At 37.9% G+C, this 17,941-nt stretch overlaps 1 protein-coding gene across 5 annotated transcripts in view; it reads right to left on the minus strand.

The window, feature by feature from the left end:
- NUP205 (nucleoporin 205) overlaps positions 1-17,941 on the minus strand; it is a 123,450-nt gene that overhangs the window by 12,098 nt on the left and 93,411 nt on the right. For all 5 annotated transcript variants that reach the window (XR_004970949.1, XM_036328581.1, XM_036328580.1 and 2 more), the window contains exons 27-36: positions 17,490-17,570; positions 16,535-16,726; positions 15,357-15,621; positions 15,164-15,262; positions 12,401-12,549; positions 11,361-11,552; positions 10,327-10,448; positions 8,863-9,001; positions 5,220-5,346; positions 1,184-1,260 (exon numbers count right to left, since the gene is read on the minus strand). Coding sequence is in view for 4 of the 5 variants with exons in the window: in XM_036328581.1 (XP_036184474.1) it covers positions 1,184-1,260; positions 5,220-5,346; positions 8,863-9,001; positions 10,327-10,448; positions 11,361-11,552; positions 12,401-12,549; positions 15,164-15,262; positions 15,357-15,621; positions 16,535-16,726; positions 17,490-17,570 (1,443 nt within the window). In the remaining variant the exon portion in view is untranslated. The remainder of the gene's footprint in view (positions 1-1,183; positions 1,261-5,219; positions 5,347-8,862; positions 9,002-10,326; positions 10,449-11,360; positions 11,553-12,400; positions 12,550-15,163; positions 15,263-15,356; positions 15,622-16,534; positions 16,727-17,489; positions 17,571-17,941) is intronic.

Below are 17,941 nucleotides of genomic sequence, written 5' to 3' on the forward strand. Positions count from 1 at the left end.
TTTAAAGGCTGTTACTCCCATGACCACTTCTGGGGACTTCAAAAAGGGGCCACATTTCTAGAGTGATAGTAGCAATTTCTGCCTTCCATAATACCTTATTTAAACAGATATTTAAGCAGTAAGTTTGAATAAAGCAAAACAAACTATAATATACACTTATTTTGTCAAAACAGTTATGTCTATTTTTAACATTTATAACTAGCTGTTTGCTATTCTTACAGATGAAACAGATGCACTAAAACATGTCCAAGAGGTCAACTTATGGATAATTCATCAAAGATATGTTTTTCTCCCTACCAATGAAAAAAGTGAAACGACTGAGGGGGAAAAAAGGAGTATTTGGGTTTTGTCGGTGAGAGTGCAACCCATTTTGACAATAACTCAAAATGCACTATGTGTATATCCTTGGATATAGTGATACTGGCTATGTTATTTAATCTATAGTTTAAAATTTTGCATGCAAAAATGCTGAAGGCAGCATTTATTTCTGGAAACTTGAAAAACAGTTTATGAAAAGAGGATTGGTTAAAAAAATTACTGTATCAAAACCAATGGTATATAAATTCTAGTACATAAATTATTCTGCAGCCAATAAAAAGTGAAGATGATTAAAGCAGGCCAGGGGGCTCCCAGAAAGACTGTGATATCTAATTGATAAGCTATCTAATATGTTTGAATATATTGATAGGAAATTACACAACTGGAGAAGAGTTTGTGAATAAATTAGAAATAGGTACAGAAAAGTCAAGCAAATAAAAAAAGAAAAGTACTTATTCTAGGGAAAACGATGTTACACAGGAAAGTAATATATTGTCCATGACAATTACACAGTAATAACAATGTAACACCAAACATTGATCTAATCAAAATTATAGTATAGTTACGCTGAATTTGAGGGGAGGGAGAAGGTAATAAGAAATACACATACATTATGATGGAAGAAAAGGAGTAAAGAGATCTAGATTCTTAACTTCCTCAATGGGAAGTCAATGATGATTCCTAAAATTGGATAATCAATATAGTAGCAATATAAGCATGTTATTTAGAGATAACAAGAATCAATTAAAATAGTTGAAAGGGTTTGCCCAAATCCAGACAGCAGATTGGGGAGGATGAGTGAAGGGACTGTTGTATTTTGCTAAAAGTGTTACAACTCCTCTTTAAAGAAATAAGAATCAGTTACCTGGAATCTTCCAATATGTCCCTGTAGCTCCATTAGAGATCCTTCATTTACATCAACATCCAGTTCACTTAATATACCTAGAAAATTTGGAATGCCTTTAAATGTAGTTTTATAATCAAGAAAATAAAAACATTACGAAGCTAAAAGGAGCAGTTCTAGTATTTTATAGTCTTTATTTGCATAAATAGATACAGACTCTACCAAGAGGATTTTGGAGAAATTTAGATATGCAATCTAAATCTAGATCAATTAGTGATTTTAAAAGGCACTTTTTAAAGTTTTTGAGAAAAATCTACTTTTTACCTATAGCCATAAAAGTTAAAAATTTCTAAACTCAGCAATAAATTATTTTTTCATGAAAGAGTTTAGAATATAAAACACTAAGAATAAAATGCACCTCTTTTACCTTTTCTAGGTATTGCATCATTTGGTTTGTTCTTTTCCTTTAGTCAAACTAGTTTTGCACATATGCAAAATTTTCCATTCAACTTCTCAGTTTGGACCCATTTCAAAATTCCTAAATCAAGCTGATCAATTTCTTATAATACCACGGACTCTCTTTATTTCTATTTAGCCCTCCAAGCAAACCCACACACAGGTCATTCTCCCATTGGTTTCTTTCTTTCTTCCATGACTATGGACATGCTAAGGAGAACCCACCTCAACTTGTCTTAGCCACCCTAACTTTCTATGCATTTTCACAACCTCTTTAATTCATTTCTTATTTCCAAGCATATGCTCCATGGCCTATAATCTCAGCCTTTGCTCCTTATAATGACAGTCCTCTTTGTAGATTTTTTGGCCCATGACCTCAACACAAGCTTACAGGATATACTCATGAGCTAGCACATGCTGGCTTGTTATGCCTCACCTGAGCTTCATGACTCCACTAGATGCCAGCCCTGCCCACCTCCTCCTCTGGGAGTCTGCTCCCGATTCACTTTCTTCTCTAGCATACTAAAACCTCCCTGCCACAGAGGGTTTTTCCTCACTATTTGAAATGTGTCAGGTCTCCCTTACATTCCAAAATAAGACAAAAACCTGGTTCATGTCAAATTCTTGAAATATTTTCTGCTTGTAATTCTTATGCCCTTCTTTCCCATCTTAACCACCCTGAAAGCTGGATTTTGTACCCAACATATCATGGAACTGCGGCTTTTTCCTTTGTCCTCGAAATTTCTGTACTCTGCAACATGTGTTGCTATTCCCCATTCATTCACTTTTTTTGGCTTTGTTTTGTTTTTTACCCCTGCACATCAACTGCTGCTTCTACTTAAAAAGACCATCAATTCTCAGTTTCTATAGGACCCTTTTGTTAAATGTCACCTGACTACTCTGTGTACCGTAAGTATCACTTTCAACTTCAAAATCCTTTTCAGAATATCTGTGGGTCATAGAAAAATTAACCTGCCAATAAGTATTTGAGGAGGTGTGACATAACCAGTACTGGGCTAGGCAATATGGGGTACACAAAGTTATAAATGGACTTAAAATTTAATGGGAACATTTAAGACAAATTAATGATATTATAAAATACAAAACAGTATGTAATCGAGGACCAAACTGTACAGAGTAGGGTTGCCAGGAGTGAAATTGTTTTAAAATTTGGAAGGGTATCTGGTATTATCTTTAAAATATATATATATTTTATTTCTGACCAGGCAATGCCAGAAATGTATCAAGCCTACCAGCTCAAATCTGCAAAAATGCATACACACACACACACACACACACACACACACACACACACACACAGTATTAAATGCCACACAGTTGAATTTTTAAGACTGGAAACAGTCAACATATCATAGGGGTCTGGTTAATTATGTCACAACTGGAAAACTATGCAGCTAATTAAAAAGAATGAAGTAGGAGCTATATATGCTGATGAGAAAAGATAAAGACACAATGGAAAAAATGTTACAGAACAGTATGTATGGTATAATTTCACTTGTGTAAGGAGGGGAAATTTTTACACATACCTGGAGTGTAATTTCTAGAAAAATAAATTAAATTGACATCTGGTTCCTTTTAGATAGCAGGAATTGCTGGTCAGAATACCTTTACTCTGTTCTTTTATTTTGTTTGAATTTATCAAGAGCATGTTAAAATAAATTGTGCTTTTCTAAATAAAATCTTAATACTGACATAGTCAAATGATGCTATTAGCAAAATAGAGAATTTTTAGATGTTTAAAAAAAGTAATGAAAGGAAACTTCATCAATAAAACCACTTTGCCAGAAGATCTGCTAAAAGGTAAGTCTCTATACCTAACCTAGGACTTCTGGGTAAAGAAGGTAAAATAAAGTAGCATCATAGAAATGCACCTCCTGTCATCAACTTACAAAATGAACAAAATGAACCAAAAAAGGAAAGGCGCCAACTTATGCCATAAATAGTTAAGAATAGTGGTAGCTAAGAAAAAAAGAGAGAGAGAAAATTCTGGTGGAGTAAGCAGCATGAGTCTGATGATGGCCCTTATCGCCTCCTCACAAGCAGTATGGAGGAAAGCAAATAAACCAAGAAACTCTTACAATTTCTCATGGAACCCTGGTTCCATGATTCTCTCTAAAAATCAATGGAAATATATGCTCAGGTGAGGATTAACAACAACAATAAAAAAACAAAAAGAGAATGAGCTCAGGCTCCAAGTGCCTCTATAGGTACCATACTCTGCCCTGCTAAACACTCCCCGCTCAGGTACAGAGATAGCCCCAGAGAGGAAAAAAATATTGAGGGTGGTGGCGTGGAATCAGGGGTTGGTCTCAGACTTCTCCAACATAAAAAGGGGGTAGTAGTGCCTAGTAGGTTAAGTGCACAGGCTCAGAAGCCATACTGTCTGGGAAACTCTTTATTACCAGTATTTTCTATGTCACTTTGGAAAAGTTAACCTCTCTGTGCCTCAGTTTCCTCATTGTAAAATGTGGACAATAATAGTTATACCTCATAAGATGGTTGTGAGGATTAAAAAAACAATATTTGGCACATAAATGCTTAATAAATATAAACTATTATCATTAATATTACAAGTTCTGAGGGAAAGAAAATTCTAATCATCCACACTCTTATTCAAGAATAAAGGCAACCTTTAGCCATTCATAAATATTAGAGAATTAAGGGAAGTTTTCCTTGGGGGAGAGGACTCCAACACAAATTAAAAATACAAAGAGATATAGCAAAAGAGCAAACTCAGGAATGGTGAAACCATGAGAGGAAAATAAAGAATTGGTGTTTTTCAGTAACCCTGTGTAAATATACAAGTAAAACTAAATAGCTGAAGATATTATGGTTTTAGGACTGAATGTAAATGTTATAAAACCTGACAAAGTAAAAATAATATAAACAAACATAATCTGAAAGTGGAAAAGGAATTATAAAAGAACTCATCATTTTATCTTTCACATCAGGAGTTAACTGTCTAAAATTTACATGCATTTAAGAGATTAAGGAGACTCTTGCCCCCTCCCCATGTAGGAGTCTGTACTTGTTCTTCAACAAATACCCACCTCTGATTTTATATATATATATTTAAAAAGAGAGAGAGATTACATTTTTAAAAATGACCAAAGTATCTTAATTTTTCATAATCATTTTTAAGAACTATTATCTCTTGGACTCTTGTGGTAAAAAAACATCTGTCTGGAATTTAGCAATGTCTTCAGTTTCTCTTCAATTAGTTTTTTATCTGTTAAGTTTATGTAAAATTACTTATTTTCTAAAAACTGCACGTAAAAGGTAATACCATTCTTATAAATTACCTCTGTATATCTCTATTTCTCTCTGTCTCTTATGTGCATTGTTCAAACATAGAACAATGTTTGAAAAGCTACTTACCAAACGTTAACTTGTGGTAATTTCTGGGTAGTGGGATTTTAAGTGTTGATTATTTTCTTAGATTCTGAATTTTTTATAATAATTTGTATCATTTTTACAAAAATAAACTTAGTACTTCAAGGTAATAAAAACCTCATTCTATTAAGTGCACATGTAAGTTTGAAAAGAATTATTAAAGATCCGTTCAACACATTCAACTCACCTGGAAGTGCTGCTTTACTTATAATTCCTGTGAGCAGAGCCAGTTCCTGCAAAGACCCGGCACTGACGTCCTGGCAGCGCAGGATTGCTTGTATGGTATCAGAATGCGAAATGAGAAACTGCAACACCTAAGCCGAGAAAGAGGAGGAGAAATGAGGACACAGAAGTGAAAAAATAGCCCTAGCTGGTTTGGCTCAGTGGATAGAGCGTGGACTGAAGGGTCCCAGGTTCGATTCCAGTCAAGGGCACATGACCAGGTTGTGGGCTTGATCCCCAGTAGGGGGCGTGCAGGAGGCAGCCAATCAATGATTCTCTCTCATCATTGATATTTCTATTTCTCTCTCCCTCTCCCTTCCTCTCTGAAATCAATAAAAATATATTTTAAAAAATAAAAAAAGTGAAAGAATAGAAAATTATAAATGTATAACTCATCTTTCTTGTAAAACTGAAACAAGTAAGTCAATGTTTTGAAGAACATTAACCCTCTGAGTGCCAACCAATATCCTAGGAACTATGCTAAAATTGCCAAGGCATTTTTGCTGATTTTACAGCAGTGTAGGAAAAAAATTATGAATCGCAAGTAAATGAAGGAAACCTTTACTACATTTAGCAATATCATCATCACTAATAAAAGCAGACTTAGAACTGGACGCCATTTCTAAGCTTTGATAGCGCTCCCGGCACTTTTGGCGAAAGACAGGAGGAGCGCGATTGTGCTCCCCGACACTCAAGGGGTTAAACAAGCAATTGTCTTTTGCACTTACATAGTTTATTTCTTGAAGAAGCAAACACCTAAAATTCTTAAGAAAGCTAAGGGATTATTTCAAAGTTTAAAAATTAATATATTTAGCCCTGGCCAGGTAGCTCAGTTGGTTAGAGCATCTTTCCGATATGCCAAGGTTGTGGGTTCAAACCTCCCCAGTCAGAGCACATACAAGGAGTCAACCAATGAGTGAATAAATAAGTGGAAAAACAAATCAATGTCTCTCTCTCTCTCTCTAAAAATCAATCAATAAATTAAAAAAATTTGGAGGCTACTGTAGAAGAATATAACTTAGAAGTAGTGTATGAAAACTATGGTTTGAACCCTATTTTATTTCTTTTATTTTTGTCCAAATGGAATTAGAACATGAGTTTAAAATCCGTGGGTATTAAAACGAGTTACTGAAGGGGCTCTATGAAAGTCTGCCAATGTGACATGGGGAGAGTCACATAAAAGCTTTCGTTTAGTTCTCCTTTGGACGGGGTAAAATGAGATCGAAACCCTGACCTTCAGACTCTGCCTTTCCACCTGGAATTTACAGGGCACCAGCATAAAGAGCTCGATTTTCACATACAAGGTATCCTCAACTTGATCAGAAATGCTTTCACAGAGATGATGCCCAAATAAGCCGAACATGTGTCACTCGGGAACTGTGCCCCCTTTCATTTTTCCAATTCAGATTCCTGGTCTTAGCCCATAATCACTGGACATGGAGCTCGGTAATCTCTATTTTTTAAAGATGCTCCTTAGGAGATTCTGCTATAGTCAGTAAGACGGGTATCAGAGAACCGATGTCTTATATCACTACTAGGGGCCCGGTGCACGAAATTCGTGCACTGGGTGTGTGTGGGGGGGGTGGGGAGTGTCCCTCAGCCCAGCCTGCCCCCTCTCACATACTGGGAGCCCTCAGGTGTTGACCCCCATCACCCTCCGATCACCTGATCGGCCCCTTGCCTAGGCCTGACGCCTCTGCCAGAGGTGTCAGGCTTGGACAGGGGACCCCCATCTCCCCCCGATCACTGGCTCTGGCCCCCGCCCAGGCCTGAGGCCTCTGGCCCAGGAATCATGCCTGGGCAGGGGACCCCCATCTCCCTCTGATCGCTTGCTCCACCCCCCGCCCAAGCCTGACGCCTCTGACCCAGGCTTCAGGCCTGGGCAAGGGGACCATCATATCCCCCCAATCCCCTGCTCCGCCCCCCACCCAGGCCTGATGCCTCAGCCAGAGGAGTTGACCCTCATCACCCTCCGATCACCAATCACCAGATCGGCCCCTTGACCAGGCCTGAGGCCTCCGGCAGAGGTGTCAGGCCTGGGCAGGGGACCCCCAGCTCCCTGCGGTTGCAGGCTCCGCCCCTGCCCAGGCCTAACGCCTCTGGCCTAGGCGTCCGGCCCGGGCAGCAGGGACCTGCAGTGGCAGCGGGGGGTGCCGCGATCGTGGGCTTCGCTTTAGGCCCAGGCAAGGGACCCCTAGCTCCTGGGACTGCCAGCTTCGACCGTGCCCAGCTCCCATGGCTGGCTCCACCCCTACTTCCTGCTATCACTGGCCAGGGCGGCAAAGGCGCCTGATTCTCCGATCATGGCTGGGGGGCAGGGCAAAGGCGGCCCCCCAGCTCTTAGCTCCCCCCTGGGTTTCCGATCACTGTCAGTGGCAGGGGGCTTCTTCCTGCTTTCCCTTTTGCCTCCCTGCGTTGTGCCTACATATGCAAATTAGCCGCCATCTTGTTGGCAGTTAACTGACAATCTTAGTTGGCAGTTAATTTGCATATAGCCCTGATTAGCCAATGAAAATGGTATCGCCGTACGCCAATTACCATTTTTCTCTTTTATTAGTGTAGATGGCCAACTTCTACCAAAAAGTCTTAATCATAATACTGTAGAAGACAAGGGAAGTGTTTGAGCATTAAAGAATTGACTCAAAAGGCCCAGTATGACAGGGTAGAATGTCACTTAGACTAATTCAGTACAAATGAAGGTGGCACCTTAGAAACAGCGGCATTCTATCTTGATGAGATAAGCCTGAACTGATGGCAGGAAAAGCAGACAAAATTACCATAAATTATTAGGGACATAGTTCCTGAGGGTATCACAGAAATAGAGCAATACAATAAGACTGAAGATTCATAATGACAAGCCTAATTAATCAGTGAAAGGCTAAATTATATATTGTATTATCATTAGTTTAAAGAAATAATATATATACATATTTTTTGTAGGTTTCACTGAGAATCAATGAAAATAAAACTAATTTCTGGTATTCAAAAAAATTTTTATGAGTTTGAAAATTCACTTTAAAAAAAAATATTTTCTTTTTATTGATTTCAGGGAGAAAGGAGGAGGGAGAGAGAGCTAGAAACATCAATGATGAGATGCGCCCTTGACCAGAATCGAACCCAGGACCCTTCAGTTTGCAGGCAAACACTCTATCCACTGAGCCAAACCAGGTAGGATGAAAATTCATTTATTTAAATTACTTCATTCTCTAAATATCACAACTAAATGTGGTGTATCATTCTATATTTTGTATTTACTGCAAGGCCTAACATGGTGTATAGCCTCCTCTCAATAAATACCTTGTTAAATTACATTTTAGAAGCCAGCTTACTCCTATCACAATAACAGTTTCCTTTACTGAAGAACAGATTTAAATCTCTTACTTTCCATCTCACCATTCTATTAATTAGCTGTGGTGTTTCATTCAAACAAAGTATAAAAACAGGCCAATGATGTTCAGAGTAAGGTACAGGGCCCTGTTTTCAATATCCAGGTGGTCCACAAACAAGATGATTACTGTCAATTCACTCATGCTTTCTATCCTAGGGTTTCTGCATTTGTAACATGAGGATTTGGCATGAGACAATTTCTACATTAAGGTTCCCCTTACCTGCCCTGCTGCCTGCAAGTGCTGGGCCATGCTAGACGTGAGGATGACCTGGCACAAGCGGAGAGCTGGAAGGAGAATCTGACGGTACCGGTCCACTGGAGTCGGGATGAACACTGGGGGGTCCCTCATGCCAAACATGCTTCATTTATTTCCACCGAACAAGGAGAGAGCAACAGTGCAAGGGGTAAGGTACACTCAAACGTCCCTGACCATCTATCTCCATGGCAAACCACCACAAAAGTTATTTGAATTTTGAAAATCCTTAGTAAGAAAAATCTGCATAATTTGAAAAGGCAATGCTTGAAATTTCCTCAATATATTTATTCTACTCGAAATGTTCCCTTGGGCCATAGAGACTATGAGTAAGAAACATAAAAACAAGTCTTTCCCCAAATTTCCCTCTCCTGTACCCAAAGCCAAAAATGAATTGCATTTGTAGTCTATTATATTTTTTTTAAAAAATTTTAAGTTAAAATGAGGTTGTAAAAATCATTTGACTTTTAAAAATTCAGTCTCAGATCACTGTAGTAGTAAAATTATTATCTATTATAAATGTTTACATTTCAAGTTTTAGACTAAAGAAAATCATTCCCTGCTGAAGAGAAGGGAATAGACAGAGAATATGAAAATAAAGGAAATAAGAGAAAGGCTTTGCATAGACAAGTGCCATGATCTAAGAAACATAATTAACTCAATCCTTTTTGTGTAAGGTGAAAATAGTAACTCTCATGTTTAAAATTTTAAAAAGCAACATTAACCAATTTTTTTGGAGGCAAAATAGTTCTATCGTTAGTCCTGAAAAATTCAAATATTCAATTTGCCAATGGATCTTTAGAAGAAAAATATTAAAACTGAACTGTTATTTGCCACTAGGAGGGCAGACTATTTGACTAACAATGTTGCAGCCATATAGACAAAAAAAGGAAAAACAAAATCCGTATTCAAACTGAACTGGGATACTTGCTAAGAAGTCTGAAATTTAAAATAACATGACCTTTTGCTTTCAAATTAGCAAGCAGTTGGTAAAATGTTAAAAATGAGAAAAATATAAACTGCTATTCCAGTCTCAGGAATAGGAAATCCACAATGAACTGTAATTTCACGATGATACTGTCAAGGACGACCATCACTGAAAACATGTATTTCAACTACACAAAACAAAGTTGGGAAGAAAAACATTTACTAACAAAATACTCTCCAATTTCCCTCTTATATTCTGCTCTAAAATAGAAAGTTTTAGGTCCTTACCCACTTTTACACTTATTAGCAATTTCCATTTATTAGTAAGTGGCAGGTATGTATACCCCCCTCAACACCCCGCCACCCCGCAAAAAAAAATCATTCAGTTAAAAAAATACTGCTCAGACAGAATTATGAACCAGGGGCAAAATTATGTTGGAATCTCTTTTTCCCCTTAATAATTCTTCACAGGGAACTTCACAAACAATCTATATGGACACTTACCCCTGCGAGTCCATTTCTGGGCGCATGTCATAGACTTGGCATTGTGCCAGCCTCACAATCACCCCCGACCTCAGCAGTTCTAAAGCGCCCTGCTGTATCTTAGCCACTCTAGTGAGAAACGCCTAAGAAGTCACCAAAAGAAAACCATCACTGCAGAATAATATCAAGCATAATAATAATATCAAGCACTTCAGATAAATAGAAGACTCTTCTGGCACATTTCTGATCTTGAATCATCACTGGGCTATGAAAGGATACATTACACCACCTTTGTCACAGGATTTTCTGAGGATTGAATGGCATAGCATATCCAAAGTGCCGCATGCCATGTTTTACATGAATTAAGTATCCAACTAAACAGTACTTTCTGTTATCATCATGTGGCTCAGGGAGGGAAGATCGTTTACTCTGCTCACAGTTGTATCCTCACGTAGCTAGTGCCACACCTGGCATATAATCTGTATATTTAATAAATACTTGAATAAATGAACAGAGGAGTGAGAAAAAGTTAATAAAAAACCTAAAACTTTAGTGCTTCTATTATTGTGACCCTGTAATATTTTTAAGCAGTCAGAAACAGAGAAAACCGATTTGGAGTAAAGGAAATGATGAATTATAGACTGCACAGAGAATCCTGCATCTAAAGTAGAACCAGCACATCTACATTGGAATGAATGTTCAGGAGGCAACTGCTGTGCCAGAATCTTGTCCTGGAAGGACAACTTGGCCGCCCGCCCTCCTCACAGCACCGAGGGGCTGGCACATCTTTCGCCACCACCAGCCATGTGAGCAGGCAGCAGTCCCATTATCCAGCTAACCCTCTCAGGAACATTTCAAATCAACGTTGGCATGCTTAGGAGATACATTTCTAGCACATGTCACCAAATTTAAAACTCCTCAGAATGATTCTGGATTACATGATAGAAATATTCCAAATACGTAGTATACTATTCTACATTAATGTTCTTGACTACATCTATCCCCCCCAAGAGGAAACGAACGGAGTCTAACTTCAAACGAATATAAAGCCTTACCATTTTGGATTCGTAAGTATACAGAGCTTTTAAAAGGGGCGGTTGTGGTGTGAGTAAGCTCTGCAGAGTATGGTCATCTTCCACCAAGCTGTCCACAAGCACCTTCAAATAGCCACTGTTGGACAGGTACAGAAGCCACTGCTGCTGCTTGTCCACCGAGACGATCCGATCGAGCAGAGCCAGCGCCAGCATCTGAAGATAAATCCAAATGCAAGCCATGGAGGAGGCTACCAAACTTGAAGACAGAAATGGCCTTCATCTGGGAATATTCAGAACCTTTCTTACAAGGAGGATCACTGCTTGCAATAAAACTTCCTTTTTTTTTTTTTTTTTTTGAGAAATTGAAAGCTATATATCCAAAATCTCGATTGATTAATAAAAGGAAAATTTTCAGGATAAAGATTTTTTCTGAAACAAAACCTAATACATTAAAATAATGGCATTTAATATATTTCAGCATAATCTAAACATTACTTGTTAGAGCAAAGATTTTTTTTAAATAGCTTTTTTCCCCTAACGTAAAATTTTACACACTCATTATAGAAAAGTATACAGAAAATACATAGTTTGATAAATACAGTTAATCCATTTTGGTCTATCTCCTCCTCGTCTTTTTCCTATGCATAAGAACACAAGCATTTTTAAAAATATAACTGAGAATTTACTACAATCTATATTTTACGCACTTCTTGAAATCCTGTCTCCCGTGGTTTTCAACATGATTCATATACTAATTTTCCACTAGCAGAAAGCTGTCTGCACCATCTCTATTGTTTCTACTCGTATCAGGCCAACCTCAAAATCAGCAAAAAGATTAATCTGAGGGAAAATTCTGAACTAATTGAGATTCTAAACAGAATTAAACAAAACATATGACTAAAAAAATAGAAATTCCAAATTATAGCAAGTAAGCAAATTCACTAATACACTGTAGAAAATAATTCTCAATATATAACATACATTTAAAAAGTTGAATCAGTTTATTCATTAACAAGTAAAAATATGTATTCAATTATAATACTAAACGGAAGCTACTATACCCTTCCAATCTCATGACCGTCACAGGCATCTCGACAGACCACTTCCATGAGGGCAGCACCGTAGCTCTCAATGATGGCTATGTTTTCTCTCTGTAATTTACTAAACACGTCTTCAGGGGCTGTCAACCTTTCCCACATGGTTTTTTTGGCTAAAAGAGTTACAATAGAAAAAGTTAAAACACTCCAATTTGATCACTGAATCATTACACTTCATGCACAACATGCTGGTAGGTATTATCTGTTAAACTACAATAAGGAAAAATTAAAAGACAAAAATATGATGGTGTGAGGTGGTAAGGTCAACAGAAAAAACATTCGAGAGAAACAAATGGAGAAAACTTAAAACTGAATTCTGATTCTCATATCTGCCAGATAAGCAAGTTATTTCGTCTCTGTAAGTCAGATTCCTTTTACACAAAACAAGGTAAATGGCTGCCCAATATATGGTTACATTAAAAGCAGAGTAAAAGTGGTATGGAAAATAAGTATGTAAGCATTAAAATTCAGTTGTTGTTTTAAAACAAAACAGAAAGTAGGTACAGTGTCTGGCATAAAAGTATGTGCTCAATAAATACTTACTAAATTTTTTTTTTAAATATATTTTATTGATTTTTTACAAAGAGGAAGGGAGAGAGATAGAGAGCTAGAAACATCGATGAGAGAGAAACATCAATCAGCTGCCTCCTGCACATCCCCCACTGGGGAAGTGCCCGCAACCCAGGTACATGCCCTTGACCGGAATCGAACCTGGGACCTTTCAGTCTGCAGGCCGATGCTCTATCCACTAAGCCAAACCGGTTTCGGCTAATACTTACTAAATTTAATGTTTCTAATTTAAAACTTAAAAACACTACTACCTAGGGGGAAAAGGTACTTTGCTACTTAAAATAAGTCAAAATAACCAGTAATTATGGCTAAGAAAAAACTAAGTGATGAAATTATTCTAAATATTGATCACTTGAAAATTACAAACAAAAAATTTTCTTTCAGGTCACGCTTCTGTACTACAACTTGATAGTAATTTATCAAAATCATGATGTAGAGCTCCACCTAGCTGTTAAGTGTTGATTTTGCCAATTCAACTAAATACAATGTTAAAAGAGGAGGAAAATGGGGGAGTTATGTTGGGGGGTAGGGGAATGGGATCCCCATTCCTATCTCTCACTTAAAAAAAGTTCCTGTTTAAAAAGCTTCTCGGAACTATTCTTTTATTATTAATGACCTTAAAAATATTTGTGTGCATTATTTAAGTGGGTAGGACATTTCTATAAATACATCATTTGGCTATGATTACCTTCTAAGAAAGATAGTACATAAAAATATATAGCCAGTAAAGAATAATATGAGATAATCTGGGTCTTATACACAGAGTGGGGTTTTTTGTTTGTTTTTAATATTTTTATTGATTTCAGAAAGGAAGGGAGAGATAGAAACATCAATGATGAGAGAGAATCATCCGTTGGCTGCCTCCTGCACGCCCCCTACTGGAGATCGAGCCCGCAACCCAGGCATGTGCCCTTGATCGGAATCGAACCCAGGACTCTTCAGTCTGCAGGCCGACGCTCTATCCACTGAGCCAAACCAGACAGGGCCACAGAGTGGTTTTTAAGAATCTATGTACAGATCCCTGGCCGGTGTGGCTTGGTTGGTTGAATGTTGTTTGATTCACCAAAAGGTCACTGGTTGTATTTCCAGTCAGGGCACATACCCAGCTTGTGGGTTGGATTCCTAGTCAGGGTTGGATCCCCGACAGGAGGCAAGAGATCAGACTGATGTTTCTCACATAAATGTCTCTTCCTCTCTCTCTCTCTCTTTCCCCTTTCCTCTCTCTCTAAAAAATCAATGAAAATGTATTTAAAAAAAAAAAAAAAAAAAAAGAATGTATGTACAAAATGACAAACACTCCTAAGGATTCTTAGAAGGGCACAGGGAGCCCATTATTCAAAGGTGCTTATAATAAGTTCCTAAATAGCAGAATAACTCTGGCATAGAGTAAGTACTATACACTGACTGGTCTGTTGAACTGTCAAAAATATTTTTCATATCTAGAGACCAAAGAATCAGCTTATTACTATTAATTAAAAACACTACATTTTAGAAAGCAACATTTATCAATATTTTAAATATGCATATCTTCTAAACAAGAAATTCTACTTCTTGCAATTTGTCCAAGAAAAACCTCACATTAGTACAAAAAGACGTATATGCTATAGGTGAGCATGTAAATGGTAGAGGGCTATTCAAGAGAATCTATTAAAAGAAAAATGTGCACACACTTGTCATGAAATTCCACCATGAATTATTCTTCTTGAAAAATACATAAGCATTTAAAAGACTATTTGAGGCAACATTTTTTATAGTAAAATTAGAAATAATTCAAATACCTATGAATAAAGCAAATTGTAAAATAATGTTACTTCCATGTTTTGGAAAAACAGAGCCATTTTAAAAGGCTCACCTATATGTGTAGTGGGCTGCACAACAAAAGAGGAATGAGGGTGCACACACCACAGCACATTTTTCAGTGAACCAGGGGCAGGACAGCGAGTTAAAACATAAGCTAGGGTTGTGTTTGAGGGTTTGTTTTCACAGACTACCTTCAGAATTTTAGAAAACTAACCATTCTTCTCTATTTTAGAGTAAGCCTTTAAATGATCACGTACAGACTTATTACAGCTTTGCTTAAACAAAAGATGGAAAAGTGATTTTTAAAAATTTAACAAATCCTAAAACAGAATAGATTGGAGATCTATCTAATTATACCTGCTTCTAAGGTGTCCGGTTCATCAGGTCTCTGTGCAATCTGTAGGTAATAGAGCAGAGAGCCATACAAGTGTGTCCTCACTCGCTGGAACCCACCACCTAGGGAGACAGAGTAAAGTAAAAACGTTTTTTCAAACACAAGTTAAAACAAATACAAAAGCTATAATTTATAGAAAATTTCGATGAAAAAAACCTGTCTTCAAAATGAAGTCTAACAGTTTCTTCAAAATGATGTGAAGTGAAGAATCTCCAACAGCAGTGAAATCCACCACTGGGTTCTGTGCTGGAGGGGAGGCGAAACAGCTATCAAGCATGAAAGCGTAATGGGCTTCTCCGAGTCCCGAGGCTAATGGCTGCTTCTGCTCCGTGCGCACGGCTTGGCTTAGGTGGGCGGTCAGGGTGAACACAGCACCTGCTACCACTGGCATTAACTCCTGTGCTGCCTCATCATCCAGTATCTTAAAGCAGAAAGACAAATCAGAGTGAGGACCCTGCTTTCAGCTACAGTCATTAATATGGTTTATATATGCTTAGCTTTTCAACTACCATAAGAATATAAGAATAGCATTGCACTGTTCCAGGAAAATAAAAGCTAATAAACAGAGAGAAACACATGTTATTAACCAGAAGGGATTCCCTTTAGAATTCCCTGCGAGGTTTTTAATGGCAAATCACATAAATGGCCTCACCACTAGTGTCCTATTCAGTAGGTCTGGTGTAAAATTTGTCCATATGGATTTTTTAAAAACTCCCTAGATCAGTGGTCGGCAAACTCATTAGTCAACAGAGCCAAATATCAACAGTACAACGACTGAAATTTCTTTTGAGAGCCAAAGTTTTTAAACTTAAACTATATAGGTAGGTACATTGTTATTAACTTAATTAGGGTACTCCTAAGGCTTAGGAAGAGCCACACTCAAGGGGCCAAAGAGCGCATGTGACTCGCGAGCCGCAGTTTGCCGACTACAGCCCTAGATAATTCTGATACACACTGTGGTTCAGAGCAACTACTATACAGAATTAATACCTTTCTCAAAGAAAATCTTAACATTAGTTTTGCGCAATTCTACCAAATCCAAATCTAAAACTTAAAAAAAGGAGTTGCCAAACTATCTATAATAATAAAAGCATAATATGCTAATTAGACCAGATGTCCTTCCGGATGAAGCCAGGCCTGTGAGAGAAGCCCGGGTCCTGGGTGCCTGCTGGCGGCCAGAGGGAAGCAAGCCTGGGTCCCGGGTGCCAGAGGGAAGCCAATGCTGGCAGCCGGGGGAAGGAAGGCCTACTCTTGCACAAATTTCATGCATCAGGCCTCTAGTATGTATATAAACATTTGTTCAGCAGTCTGAAGTAATTTAGGAAGTATGTCACCTTATCATGCACATCTTGTAAAATATCACGAATGATCAGTTGTCGGTCCTCTGTCTGAATGAGGTCCTGGGGACAAGCTGTCAGTATAATTTCAACCAGCTGCCTCCATGACTCTAGCACATGCCGTTTTGCATGAAGACACTGCAACAACTTGTTTCTTGCTACCACGTACTGAAGTATGGTGCTGATTTCCTAAAGCCAGAGAAATTGAATTACAAGGTTAACACATGGCAAATATAATCTTTTACCAATAGGTTCCTATTTTCTTACAGTCAGGTAATCTGAAAACATTTATAGAATATTTTGCAAACTTTCTACATGTATGCCAGTCAGCAGACAACTTTCTATGTTATATTGGTGGCCAGTGCTATGAAAAACAATATATATGGTTGTGTGTGTGTATGCGGTTGTGTGTGTTTAAGTCAGGGAGCAGAGGTGGTAGAGGTGGAAATCAGCTTTTTTATAACCCCATCTTCTTTCTCCTTGTAACTATCTACTTAAACTAAATCTGGAGCACTAGAGTTACCTAAAACCCAAGTTCAGTGGCATGTTTCCTTGTCATGTCTTTTATTTCTTATTTCTTGCTTTTGCCTAGCCAACTGTTTCCATGTATGTGGTTCTTCCCATCTGACCTCTTACCTACAAATCCCCACTTGTAACAACAAATGACTCTCTCCTCCCTCACTGATAGGGAGCAAGTGGTCTAATATACAACAGGAACGAGCTGCAAATCCTTAACTGGCCTACCAGAAAAAATGTTACTTACTCTGGCATCCAGACATTAGCTTCAGTTCAGTTCATAAAAGTTATAAAGTAAAAAAAGGAAAGACTCCATTAAAGTTAAAATTTTAAGTAATTTATTAATTGATGAACTACAAGTCCATTTATTGGGTTGTCTTCTAACTGGCAATTTAAGAAGTTAAAAGTTTAAAGCGAACAGACTCAATAGGCTTACCTCCATTAGCAGAGGTCTCTGTCCTATGGCTGCCATACCCTGAAGGGCATTTACTTCAGCTACAAGAACTCTATGAAGAAGCTATGGAAGGAGGTAAAGAGAGAAAAATAAGACTGTTTCAGACACTGGTAGAACAGTAACCCCTAGCAATTCCTATAAGCTGCCCTAGGGGGGAAACTCGCAGACACCCTTATACAATCTAACTGGCACCATCCGGTCTCCAGTCAGAAACATCAGGTACCCCTCACATTTGAGAGTGGTACCAAAGAGCCTGCCCTGGTTATCCTCCTACTAGTGAGGTCAATACCATTTACCTGACAGAAAGTTAAATAGTTAAAACCACTCCATAGCAGGGGGCAGGGATGAGAAAGATAAAGATGATAAAGTTTATAAAATAATAACAATGCATGCTAACTATTATAAATAAGAATTTAACTGATAAATTAGTTTGT

The sequence above is a fragment of the Myotis myotis genome, unplaced genomic scaffold (assembly GCF_014108235.1).
Source record: "Myotis myotis isolate mMyoMyo1 unplaced genomic scaffold, mMyoMyo1.p scaffold_m19_p_11, whole genome shotgun sequence".
NCBI classification, from domain to species: domain Eukaryota; kingdom Metazoa; phylum Chordata; class Mammalia; order Chiroptera; family Vespertilionidae; genus Myotis; species Myotis myotis.